Consider the following 13,227-nt stretch of genomic DNA (forward strand, 5'->3'; position numbering starts at 1 on the left):
TTTCGCGCATTATTAGCCAATCGGCGTTACCTTCTGTACATTTCCCCGTCTGTAAAACCAGTCCTGTTCCCAAAGCTCAGCAAGATATCCGCCCCGTTCAGATTGTGTTTGGAAGCATATTGGGATAGGGGCGAAATCGCCACAACCGATAATCTCCCAGAGCGACAGAAGAGACCGCTCCTTGTAATGAGTATCGCGTGGAGCGCACCGCCTGCGCAGCGCGGCATGATGGGTAACGCGGAAATGGTTACCTATAAATTGGATATTTTAGTAGGGAAGGATCGGCCAAAGCGATTACAACAGAGAGCGGATTATTGATCCAGATAAAGGTTCGATCCGGGTCAGTTTGCTTTGTTTCATGCAATGAGGTCAGGGGGGCTCAACTCCTGTCCTTAAGCCCTCCTAACAGGTCAGGTTTTCAGGATATCCCTGCTTCAGCACAGCTGGCTCAGTCGAAGATTAAGTAGAAGTCCTTGTGCTGAAGCAGAGACTGATTGAGCCACCTGTACTGAAGCTGGAATATCCTGAAAACCTGACCTGTTGAGGGTGAGGGTGGGGGTCTTGCGGACTGGAGTTGAGCCCCCCTCCAATAAGGCACCTGGGAGGCTCTCCGGGTTATTTCTCCTGCTGGTACCATAACTCTGGGATGCTTTATTACCGCAGGCCCACATGAGCCGGCCCAGTTCTGTTCCTCCCGGCCCAGTCACTATTTCCTGCAGGACTGGCTGTCCGGAGGAGTCGGGGTGAGTAGGAGGGCGCCTCTGCAGTTGGGTTATAGTGTTACAGCCCTGCCTGTGACACAGGGAAGGGAGGGGGGACGTGTAGCAGGGAGGGGGGAGTCGGGATGAGGAGGAGGCGCCTCTGCAGTTGGGTTATAGTGTTACAGCACTGCCTGTGGCACAGGGAAGGGAGGGGGGGCATGTAGCAGGGAGGGGGGAGTCGGGGTGAGAAGGAGGGCGCCTCTGCAGTTGGGTTATAGTGTTACAGCCCTGCCTGTGACACAGGGAAGGGAGGGGGGGCGTGTAGCAGGGAGGGGGGAGTCGGGATGAGAAGGAGGCGCCTCTGCAGTTGGGTTATAGTGTTACAGCCCTGCCTGTGGCACAGGGAAGGGAGGGGGGGCGTGTAGCAGGGAGGGGGGAGTCGGGATGAGGAGGAGGCGCCTCTGCAGTTGGGTTATAGTGTTACAGCCCTGCCTGTGGCACAGGGAAGGGAGGGGGGGCGTGTAGCAGGGAGGGGGGAGTCGGGATGAGGAGGAGGCGCCTCTGCAGTTGGGTTATAGTGTTACAGCCCTGCCTGTGGCACAGGGAAGGGAGGGGGGGCGTGTAGCAGGGAGGGGGGAGTCGGGGTGAGAAGGAGGCGCCTCTGCAGTTGGGTTATAGTGTTACAGCCCTGCCTGTGACACAGGGAAGGGAGGGGGGGCGTGTAGCAGGGAGGGGGGAGTCGGGATGAGGAGGAGGCGCCTCTGCAGTTGGGTTATAGTGTTACAGCCCTGCCTGTGGCACAGGGAAGGGAGGGGGGGCGTGTAGCAGGGAGGGGGGAGTCGGGGTGAGAAGGAGGCGCCTCTGCAGTTGGGTTATAGTGTTACAGCACTGCCTGTGGCACAGGGAAGGGAGGGGGGGCGTGTAGCAGGGAGGGGGGAGTCGGGATGAGGAGGAGGCGCCTCTGCAGTTGGGTTATAGTGTTACAGCCCTGCCTGTGGCACAGGGAAGGGAGGGGGGGGCGTGTAGCAGGGAGGGGGCTGGGTCCTCTCACAGTCCATCTGGAGGCTGCCAGAATGAGTGAGCCCAGAATAAAATACAGCCAAGAAATGCGGGAATATCTGCTCCCACCTCCGCCGGCCTCATGTAACCCCTTCCCTGCCAGGGCAACATGCAGCGCATTGCGATACAGTGTGTCTGTGCAGCACAGCGGTGCAAGGCGGGTCTCTGGGGAAAAGGGGCGTCAAGCCCCAGCCTGGCGGAAATAAGGTATATTTCCTGTGTCCGTGAAATCCTCAATCCCAGAGAAACATTGATGCAAAATCGTTTCTGCAGGCCCTCTTAAATATAGCCACCATTGGGAATTTTTGATGAGAGGCTATATGTATGTATGTATGTATATATGTATATCTATCTATCTATCTATCTATCTATCTATCTATCTATCTATCTATCTATATGCGCAGTGGTTGACAAATCACCAAAAAATCTACTCGCCACACAAAAAAATCTACTCGCCACCTAGTACCAAACGTGTGCTGCTTGGGCCAATATTTACTCGCCCGGGGGTTAAATCCACTCGCCCGGGGCGAGCAAATGTATAGGTTTGTCGAACACTGTATATATGTATATATATATATATATATATATATTACACATACTGTATATATATATATATATATCTATTTCTATATATCTATGTATATCCTAACAGCATACTTTGTGTATCCGTCATTGTTGCATCTTGGAATGAAGCTTTTGAGCCATAACTTGCGCTATAAAACATACCTTAACCCCTTCACTGCCACGACACGTTAGGGAGCAATGTGAAAGAAAAACTGTTAAATTAACATCAAAGCGTAAACATGTTATAGAGCAAACACAGAGCCCGATGCTACGTCCAACAGGCCCGGTCCTGCCGATAAATACTCGTCTGTTCTCCTCTCGGGGGCGCGGGGTCACTTAGTGACAAAGCTTTGGCCAAAGCACTTCTAAGTGTTGTAAAAAATTGGAGGCTGAATTTAATGCATCCAGCAATCAAAGGTATTTACACAACTAAAGCAACGATCTGTGTGTTATATGCGCGCGTTATATCCGTGTGTTATATCCGTGTGTTATATCCGTGTGTTATATCCGTGTGTTATATCCGCGCGTTATATCCGCGCGTTATATCCGCGCGTTCTATCCGCGCGTTCTATCCGCGCGTTCTATCCGCGCGTTCTATCCGCGCGTTCTATCCGCGCGTTATATCCGCGCGTTATATCTGTGTGTTATATCCGCGTGTTAACAGGAACAGAAGAAGAAATTTGACAAGGACAGCGAGAAGTTTTATTCTCTCCTGGACCGTCACCTGCACCTGTCTGCCAAAAAGAAGGAGTCCCAGCTGCAGGAGGTGAGGGGGGGAGGTGAGGGGATGAGGGGAGAGGGAGGTGAGGGGAGAGGGGGGGGAGTGAGGGGTGAGGTGAGGGAAGGGGGAGACAATCCAGCATGGCCCCTTGTCACTTACACAGTCATTCACACAATTGCAAAACTTGCACATTTAGAACAAATGCCGACATTGGCCATAAATCGGAAATGCCAAAATCCCACCTGGGATTTTCACAATATTTAAGGATTTTCTTGGCAAATATAATAATATGTGAGGACAGCGTGACAGACAAGAAGGGGTGTCCCGTATCCCCCTAATATGTGAGACGGGAGTCCCATGCCCCCCTAATTTGCGAGGACAGTGTATGTATGTATAATTGTCTTTATTTATATAGCGCCTTTAATGTACATGGCGCTTCACAGCAGTAATACATGTGGTAATCAAATAAATAACAGATCATGGGAATAAGTGCTTCAGACATAAAAGTAACATTTAGGAAAAGGAGTCCCTGCTCCGAAGAGCTTACAGTCGAATTGGTAGGTAGGGAGAACATACAGAGACAGTAGGAGGGAGTTCAGGTAAGTGCGTCTGCAGGGGGCCAAGCTTTATGTATCAGGTGTATAGTGTTAGCCACGGAGCTAGTCATATGCTTCTTTATGCAAATGTCTCTTAAGGTGGGTCTTAAAGGTGGACAGAGAGGGTGCTAGTCGGGTACTTAGGGGAAGGGCATTCTGGAGGTGTGGGGCAGTCAGTGAGAAAGGTTTAAGGCGGGAGAGGGCTTTACATAAAAAGGGGGTAGAGAGAAGACATCCTTGAGCAGAACGCAAGAGTCAGGATGGTGCATAGTGTGACCTGTTATACAAAATAGCAAAGTGGACAGTTACAGCTTTGATTTCTACTTCAGGAGGTGCAAAAGTGACTGGATCCCAGCACCCAGCACATACACAGTAACAGAGAGGTCTCAGCACCCAGGACATACACAGTAACAGAGGGGCCCCAGCACCCAGGACATACACAGTAACAGAGGGGTCTCAGCACCCAGGACATACACAGTAACAGAGGGGCCCCAGCACCCAGGACATACACAGTAACAGAGAGGCCCCAGCACCCAGGACATACACAGTAACAGAGGGGCCCCAGCACCCAGGACATACACAGTAACAGAGAGGCCCCAGCACCCAGCACATACACAGTAACAGAGAGGCACCAGCACCCAGGACATACACAGTAACAGAGAGGTCCCAGCACCCAGCACATACACAGTAACAGAGGGGCCCCAGCACCCAGCACATACACAGTAACAGAGGGGCCCCAGCACCCAGCACATACACAGTAACAGAGGGGCCCCAGCACCCAGCACATACACAGTAACAGAGGGGCCCCAGCACCCAGGACATACACAGTAACAGAGGGGCCCCAGCACCCAGGACATACACAGTAACAGAGGGGCCCCAGCACCCAGGACATACACAGTAACAGAGAGGCCCCAGCACCCAGGACATACACAGTAACAGAGGGGCCCCAGCACCCAGGACATACACAGTAACAGAGGGGCCCCAGTACCCAGGATATACACAGTAACAGAGGGGCCCCAGCACCCAGGATATACACAGTAACAGAGGGGCCCCAGCACCCAGGACATACACAGTAACAGAGGGGCCCCAGCACCCAGGACATACACAGTAACTGAGAGGCCCCAGCACCCAGCACATACACAGTAACAGAGAGGCCCCAGCACCCAGGACATACACAGTAACAGAGGGGCCCCAGCACCCAGGATATACACAGTAACAGAGGGGCCCCAGCACCCAGGACATACACAGTAACAGAGGGGTCTCAGCACCCAGGACATACACAGTAACAGAGGGGTCTCAGCACCCAGGACATACACAGTAACAGAGAGGTCTCAGCACCCAGGACATACACAGTAACAGAGAGGCCCCAGCACCCAGGACATACACAGTAACAGAGGGGTCTCGGCACCCAGGACATACACAGTAACAGAGAGGTCTCAGCACCCAGGACATACACAGTAACAGAGAGGCCCCAGCACCCAGGACATACACAGTAACAGAGGGGTCTCAGCACCCAGGACATACACAGTAACAGAGAGGTCTCAGCACCCAGGACATACACAGTAACAGAGAGGCCCCAGCACCCAGGACATACACAGTAACAGAGGGGCCCCAGCACCCAGGACATACACAGTAACAGAGGGGCCCCAGTACCCAGGATATACACAGTAACAGAGAGGCCCCAGCACATACACAGTAACAGAGAGGCCCCAGCACGCAGGACATACACAGTAACAGAGAGGTCTCAGCACCCAGGACATACACAGTAACAGAGGGGCCCCAGCACCCAGGACACACACAGTAACAGAGGGCCCCCAGCACCCAGCACATACACAGTAACAGAGGGGCCCCAGCACCCAGCACATACACAGTAACAGAGGGGTCCCAGCACCCAGGACATACACAGTAACAGAGAGGTCTCAGCACCCAGGACATACACAGTAACAGAGGGGCCCCAGCACCCAGGACATACACAGTAACAGAGAGGCCCCAGCACCCAGCACATACACAGTAACAGAGAGGCCCCAGCACCCAGGACATACACAGTAACAGAGAGGCCCCAGCACCCAGGACATACACAGTAACAGAGGGGTCCCAGCACCCAGGATATACACAGTAACAGAGGGGCCCCAGCACCCAGGACATACACAGTAACAGAGGGCCCCCAGCACCCAGCACATACACAGTAACAGAGGGGCCCCAGCACCCAGGACATACACAGTAGCAGAGAGGCCCCAGCACCCAGCACATACACAGTAACAGAGGGGCCCCAGCACCCAGCACATACACAGTAACAGAGGGGCCCCTGCACCCAGGACATACACAGTAACAGAGGGGCCCCAGCACCCAGCACATACACAGTAACAGAGGGGCCCCAGCACCCAGCACATACACAGTAACAGAGGGGCCCCAGCACCCAGGACATACACAGTAACAAAGAGGCCCCAGCACCCAGGACATACACAGTAACAGAGGGGCCCCAGCACCCAGGACATACACAGTAACAGAGGGGCCCCAGTACCCAGGATATACACAGTAACAGAGGGGCCCCAGCACCCAGGATATACACAGTAACAGAGGGGCCCCAGCACCCAGGACATACACAGTAACAGAGGGCCCCAGCACCCAGGACATACACAGTAACTGAGAGGCCCCAGCACCCAGCACATACACAGTAACAGAGAGGCCCCAGCACCCAGGACATACACAGTAACAGAGGGGCCCCAGCACCCAGGATATACACAGTAACAGAGGGGCCCCAGCACCCAGGACATACACAGTAACAGAGGGGCCCCAGCACCCAGGACATACACAGTAACAGAGAGGCCCCAGCACCCAGGACATACACAGTAACAGAGGGGTCTCAGCACCCAGGACATACACAGTAACAGAGAGGTCTCAGCACCCAGGACATACACAGTAACAGAGAGGCCCCAGCACCCAGGACATACACAGTAACAGAGGGGTCTCGGCACCCAGGACATACACAGTAACAGAGAGGTCTCAGCACCCAGGACATACACAGTAACAGAGAGGCCCCAGCACCCAGGACATACACAGTAACAGAGGGGTCTCAGCACCCAGGACATACACAGTAACAGAGAGGTCTCAGCACCCAGGACATACACAGTAACAGAGAGGCCCCAGCACCCAGGACATACACAGTAACAGAGGGGCCCCAGCACCCAGGACATACACAGTAACAGAGGGGCCCCAGTACCCAGGATATACACAGTAACAGAGAGGCCCCAGCACATACACAGTAACAGAGAGGCCCCAGCACGCAGGACATACACAGTAACAGAGAGGTCTCAGCACCCAGGACATACACAGTAACAGAGGGGCCCCAGCACCCAGGACACACACAGTAACAGAGGGCCCCCAGCACCCAGCACATACACAGTAACAGAGGGGCCCCAGCACCCAGCACATACACAGTAACAGAGGGGTCCCAGCACCCAGGACATACACAGTAACAGAGAGGTCTCAGCACCCAGGACATACACAGTAACAGAGGGGCCCCAGCACCCAGGACATACACAGTAACAGAGAGGCCCCAGCACCCAGCACATACACAGTAACAGAGAGGCCCCAGCACCCAGGACATACACAGTAACAGAGAGGCCCCAGCACCCAGGACATACACAGTAACAGAGGGGTCCCAGCACCCAGGATATACACAGTAACAGAGGGGCCCCAGCACCCAGGACATACACAGTAGCAGAGAGGCCCCAGCACCCAGCACATACACAGTAACAGAGGGGCCCCAGCACCCAGCACATACACAGTAACAGAGGGGCCCCTGCACCCAGGACATACACAGTAACAGAGGGGCCCCAGCACCCAGCACATACACAGTAACAGAGGGGCCCCAGCACCCAGCACATACACAGTAACAGAGGGGCCCCAGCACCCAGGACATACACAGTAACAGAGAGGCCCCAGCACCCAGGACATACACAGTAACAGAGGGGCCCCAGCACCCAGGACATACACAGTAACAGAGGGGCCCCAGTACCCAGGATATACACAGTAACAGAGGGGCCCCAGCACCCAGGATATACACAGTAACAGAGGGGCCCCAGCACCCAGGACATACACAGTAACAGAGGGCCCCAGCACCCAGGACATACACAGTAACTGAGAGGCCCCAGCACCCAGCACATACACAGTAACAGAGAGGCCCCAGCACCCAGGACATACACAGTAACAGAGGGGCCCCAGCACCCAGGATATACACAGTAACAGAGGGGCCCCAGCACCCAGGACATACACAGTAACAGAGGGGTCTCAGCACCCAGGACATACACAGTAACAGAGAGGTCTCAGCACCCAGGACATACACAGTAACAGAGAGGTCTCAGCACCCAGGACATACACAGTAACAGAGGGGCCCCAGCACATACACAGTAACAGAGAGGTCTCAGCACCCAGGACATACACAGTAACAGAGGGGCCCCAGCACCCAGGACATACACAGTAACAGAGAGGCCCCAGCACCCAGGACATACACAGTAACAGAGGGGTCTCAGCACCCAGGACATACACAGTAACAGAGAGGCCCCAGCACCCAGGACATACACAGTAACAGAGGGGTCTCAGCACCCAGGACATACACAGTAACAGAGAGGTCTCAGCACCCAGGACATACACAGTAACAGAGAGGCCCCAGCACCCAGGACATACACAGTAACAGAGGGGTCTCAGCACCCAGGACATACACAGTAACAGAGAGGTCTCAGCACCCAGGACATACACAGTAACAGAGAGGCCCCAGCACCCAGGACATACACAGTAACAGAGGGGCCCCAGCACCCAGGACATACACAGTAACAGAGGGGCCCCAGTACCCAGGATATACACAGTAACAGAGAGGCCCCAGCACATACACAGTAACAGAGGGGCCCCAGCACCCAGCACATACACAGTAACAGAGGGGCCCCAGCACCCAGCACATACACAGTAACAGAGGGGTCCCAGCACCCAGGACATACACAGTAACAGAGAGGCCCCAGCACCCAGGACATACACAGTAACAGAGAGGCCCCAGCACCCAGGACATACACAGTAACAGAGGGGCCCCAGCACCCAGGACATACACAGTAACAGAGGGGTCTCAGCACCCAGGACATACACAGTAACAGAGGGGCCCCAGCACCCAGGACACACACAGTAACAGAGGGCCCCCAGCACCCAGCACATACACAGTAACAGAGGGGCCCCAGCACCCAGGACATACACAGTAACAGAGAGGTCCCAGCACCCAGCACATACACAGTAACAGAGGGGTCCCAGCACCCAGGACATACACAGTAACAGAGAGGCCCCAGCACCCAGGACATACACAGTAACAGAGAGGCCCCAGCACCCAGGACATACACAGTAACAGAGGGGTCCCAGCACCCAGGATATACACAGTAACAGAGGGGCCCCAGCACCCAGGACATACACAGTAACAGAGGGCCCCCAGCACCCAGCACATACACAGTAACAGAGGGGCCCCAGCACCCAGGACATACACAGTAGCAGAGAGGCCCCAGCACCCAGCACATACACAGTAACAGAGGGGCCCCAGCACCCAGCACATACACAGTAACAGAGGGGCCCCTGCACCCAGGACATACACAGTAACAGAGGGGCCCCAGCACCCAGCACATACACAGTAACAGAGGGGCCCCAGCACCCAGCACATACACAGTAACAGAGGGGCCCCAGCACCCAGGACATACACAGTAACAGAGAGGCCCCAGCACCCAGGACATACACAGTAACAGAGGGGCCCCAGCACCCAGCACATACACAGTAACAGAGAGGCCCCAGCACCCAGGACATACACAGTAACAGAGAGGTCTCAGCACCCAGCACATACACAGTAACAGAGGGGCCCCAGCACCCAGGACATACACAGTAACAGAGGGCACCCAGGACCCACACAGTAACAGAGGGGCCCCAGCACCCAGGACATACACAGTAACAGAGAGGCCCCAGCACCCAGGATATACACAGTAACAGAGGGGCCCCAGCACCCAGGACATACACAGTAACAGAGAGGCCCCAGCACCCAGGACATACACAGTAACAGAGAGGTCTCAGCACCCAGCACATACACAGTAACAGAGGGGCCCCAGCACCCAGGACATACACAGTAACAGAGGGCACCCAGGACCCACACAGTAACAGAGGGGCCCCAGCACCCAGGACATACACAGTAACAGAGAGGCCCCAGCACCCAGGATATACACAGTAACAGAGGGGCCCCAGCACCCAGGACATACACAGTAACAGAGAGGTCCCAGCACCCAGGATATACACAGTAACAGAGGGGCCCCAGCACCTAGGATATACACAGTAACAGAGAGGCCCCAGCACCCAGCACATACACAGTAACAGAGGGGCCCCAGCACCCAGGACATACACAGTAACAGAGGGGCCCCAGCACCCAGGACATACACAGTAACAGAGAGGTCCCAGCACCCAGCACATACACAGTAACAGAGGGGCCCCAGCACCCAGGACATACACCGTAACAGAGGGGCCCCAGCACATACACAGTAACAGAGGGGCCCAGCACCCAGGACATACACAGTAACAGAGAGGCCCCAGCACCCAGGACATACACAGTAACAGAGAGGCCCCAGCACCCAGGACATACACAGTAACAGAGGGGCCCCAGCACCCAGCACATACACAGTAACAGAGGGGCCCCAGCACCCAGCACATACACAGTAACAGAGAGGCCCCAGCACCCAGGACATACACAGTAACAGAGGGCACCCAGCACATACACAGTAACAGAGGGGTCTCAGCACCCAGGACATACACAGTAACAGAGGGGCCCCAGCACCCAGGACACACACAGTAACAGAGGGGCCCCAGCACCCAGCACATACACAGTAACAGAGGGGCCCCAGCACCCAGGACACACACAGTAACAGAGGGGCCCCAGCACCCAGCACATACACAGTAACAGAGGGGCCCCAGCACCCAGGACATACACAGTAACAGAGGGGCCCCAGCACCCAGAACATACACAGTAACAGAGGGGCCCCAGCACATACACAGTAACAGAGAGGCCCCAGCACATACACAGTAACAGAGGGGCCCCAGCACATACACAGTAACAGAGGGGCCCCAGCACGCGGGTCTCTGTCCTCTCGGATAACTGGAATAACTGAGGTTGGAAGATCTAAAACCTGCTCACTAATGGCTTTTGTAAACGAGGAACCCTCAATTAACTTTGCTCTGTATCTAGCTAATTATTTTCTTGGGTAGAGAACGCCTCTATTACACAGGCGTGCCCCGGGCCCCCCTCAGACACAGCACCCCCCAGTATACATGTCACCCAGCCCGGATTTAAGGCTTGTCCCCCTCCCAAAGGCTGACCTGCAGGTGGACAGAGAGAGGCAGAACTTCTATGAGTCTTCCCTGGAATATATCTACCAGATCCAGGAGGTGCAGGAGAGCAAGAAGTTCAGCATCGTGGAACCGGTGAGCGCCCGCGAATTCCCAGCGGGGGTCCGCGTCTGTGCTGCAGCTGCTGGGGGTGTCTCTATGTGTGAAAGCACTCAGGCATATAACACCATGTTAGGCACTTTCTGCTTATATTAGGTGATAGATGTGGGACTATAGCGCAGATAGCGCGGGCTGCATGGGGGCAGCAGAGCGGAGTGTGTGTGTGCAGATAGCGCGGGCTGCATGGGGGCAGCAGAGCGGAGTGTGTGTGTGCAGATAGCGCGGGCTGCATGGGGGCAGCAGAGCGGGGGGGTGTGTGTGCAGATAGCGCAGGCTGCATGGGGGAAGCAGAGCGGGGTTTGTGTGTGCAGATAACTCAGCCTCTCTTGGTTCCAGGTGCTGGCATTCCTGCATTGCCTCTTTACTTCCAACAGCCTCACCTTCGATATGACTCAGGACTTTCTGCCCTACAAACAGCAGCTGCAGCTGAGCCTGCAAAATGTATGTACCGAAACACATGTACAGGCATACCCCGGTTTAAGGACACTCGCTTTAAGTGCACTCGCTAGTATGGACATAGCGCCCAATAGGCAAACGGCAGCTCACGCATGCGCCAGTCAGCACGTCCTGAACAGCAATACCGGCTCCCTACCTGTACCAAAGCTGTGCGCAAGCGGGGAGACTATAGAGCCTGTTACACATGTGTTATTTACACCAGTTATGCACGTATGTGACGATTGCCGTACAGTACATGCATCGATAAGTGGGGAAAAGGGAGTGCTTCACTTTAAGTACATTTTCGCTTTACATACATGCTCCGGTCCCATTGCGCCCGTTAATGCGGGGTATACCTGTACACGCACACATATGTACATCACATGCACAATGTGGGCCCCCTGTATTTTCATGTGTCCCCTTGACCATAATGAATCTGTAGTGGTGAAGCGGAGCTGCGCGCGATTACTCTGCGCAGTGGGGATACGTTGTTGCGAGTGTATAATATATGTCCGTGTGTGCGTGACGCACACGATAAAGTAATGAGGTGTGTGCGCTCTTCCAGACTGAGGACGAGTGAGATTGTATCATTAAATAGCAGACGTCGGGGGGGAAGGTACCTGCTTAGTGTTTGTTATTCGCTCTGAAACGCTCTTCGCTCGCGCACAGACGCGGAATCACTTCTGCAGCACCCGCGAGGAGATGGAAGATCTGAAGAAGCGAATGACAGAGACGCACATGATCTGCAAGCTGCCCGGACAGAGCACCATCGAGGGATACCTGCACTCCCAGGAGAGAAGTAATGCGCCCTCACCCGGCGCGGGTCCCGCGTCCTTACACCCAGCGCCGATCCCACGTCCTTACACCCAGCGCGGATCCTGCGTCCTTACACCCAGCGCGGGTCCCGCGTCCTTACACCCGGCGCGGATCCCGCGTCCTTACACCCGGTGCGGGTCCCGCGTCCTTACACCCAGCGCCGATCCCACGTCCTTACACCCAGCGCCGATCCCACGTCCTTACACCCGGCGTGGGTCCCACGTCCTTACACCCGGCGCCGATCCCACGTCCTTACACCCGGCGCGGATCCCGAGTCCTTACACCCGGCGCGGATCCCGCGTCCTTACACCTGGCGCGGTGTCACCCTGAGGGTGACCAGGTTAATAGCGCAGAGGTCCCAGCTGTCTGCGTTACGTGTCACCTTACAGTGGGGGAGTCTCCTATGTCCCTCTTGTCTCTGTCACACTTTGTGACACGATTCTAGTCCCTTCTTTGTCGGTCACCCCCCCCCCCGGGGACAGATTGACCTGTGTGTCACACTCCTCTGTGTGTCACACACACACTTTAACCCCTTGCAACGCATTGAACCCCTTGACAATGATGAGGATGAGAAGGCACCACAGGAGTAAGATTACCCTGACTTTCCCTCTTTGTGCTGACAGGGGCTCTTGGCATTACCTGGGTGAAGTATTACTGCAAATACAAGAAGGAAGGGAAATCTTTAATCATGACCCCCACTGAGCAGAAGACGGGATCCAGACAGGTGAGCTCGCGGAACCCCAAAACCCCCCAATAATAACTTTATTTCATATAGTGTTATTCTGCCAACGGGACATCAGAATTACAGTACACAGCGCCGTAT

General features: G+C 55.1%; 1 protein-coding gene across 1 annotated transcript in view; it reads left to right on the forward strand.

The window, feature by feature from the left end:
* The window catches only part of LOC142475967 (oligophrenin-1-like), a 15,091-nt gene extending 1,864 nt beyond the window's left edge, over positions 1 to 13,227 (forward strand). Inside the window, exons 3-7 of the mRNA XM_075581630.1 lie at positions 2,989 to 3,090; positions 11,019 to 11,129; positions 11,490 to 11,594; positions 12,258 to 12,387; positions 13,028 to 13,227. Of these exons, the coding sequence (XP_075437745.1) occupies positions 2,989 to 3,090; positions 11,019 to 11,129; positions 11,490 to 11,594; positions 12,258 to 12,387; positions 13,028 to 13,161 (582 nt within the window). The 3' untranslated portion in view covers positions 13,162 to 13,227. The remainder of the gene's footprint in view (positions 1 to 2,988; positions 3,091 to 11,018; positions 11,130 to 11,489; positions 11,595 to 12,257; positions 12,388 to 13,027) is intronic.

Source organism: Ascaphus truei, unplaced genomic scaffold, assembly GCF_040206685.1.
Source record: "Ascaphus truei isolate aAscTru1 unplaced genomic scaffold, aAscTru1.hap1 HAP1_SCAFFOLD_1455, whole genome shotgun sequence".
Classification (NCBI taxonomy): Eukaryota; Metazoa; Chordata; class Amphibia; order Anura; family Ascaphidae; genus Ascaphus; species Ascaphus truei.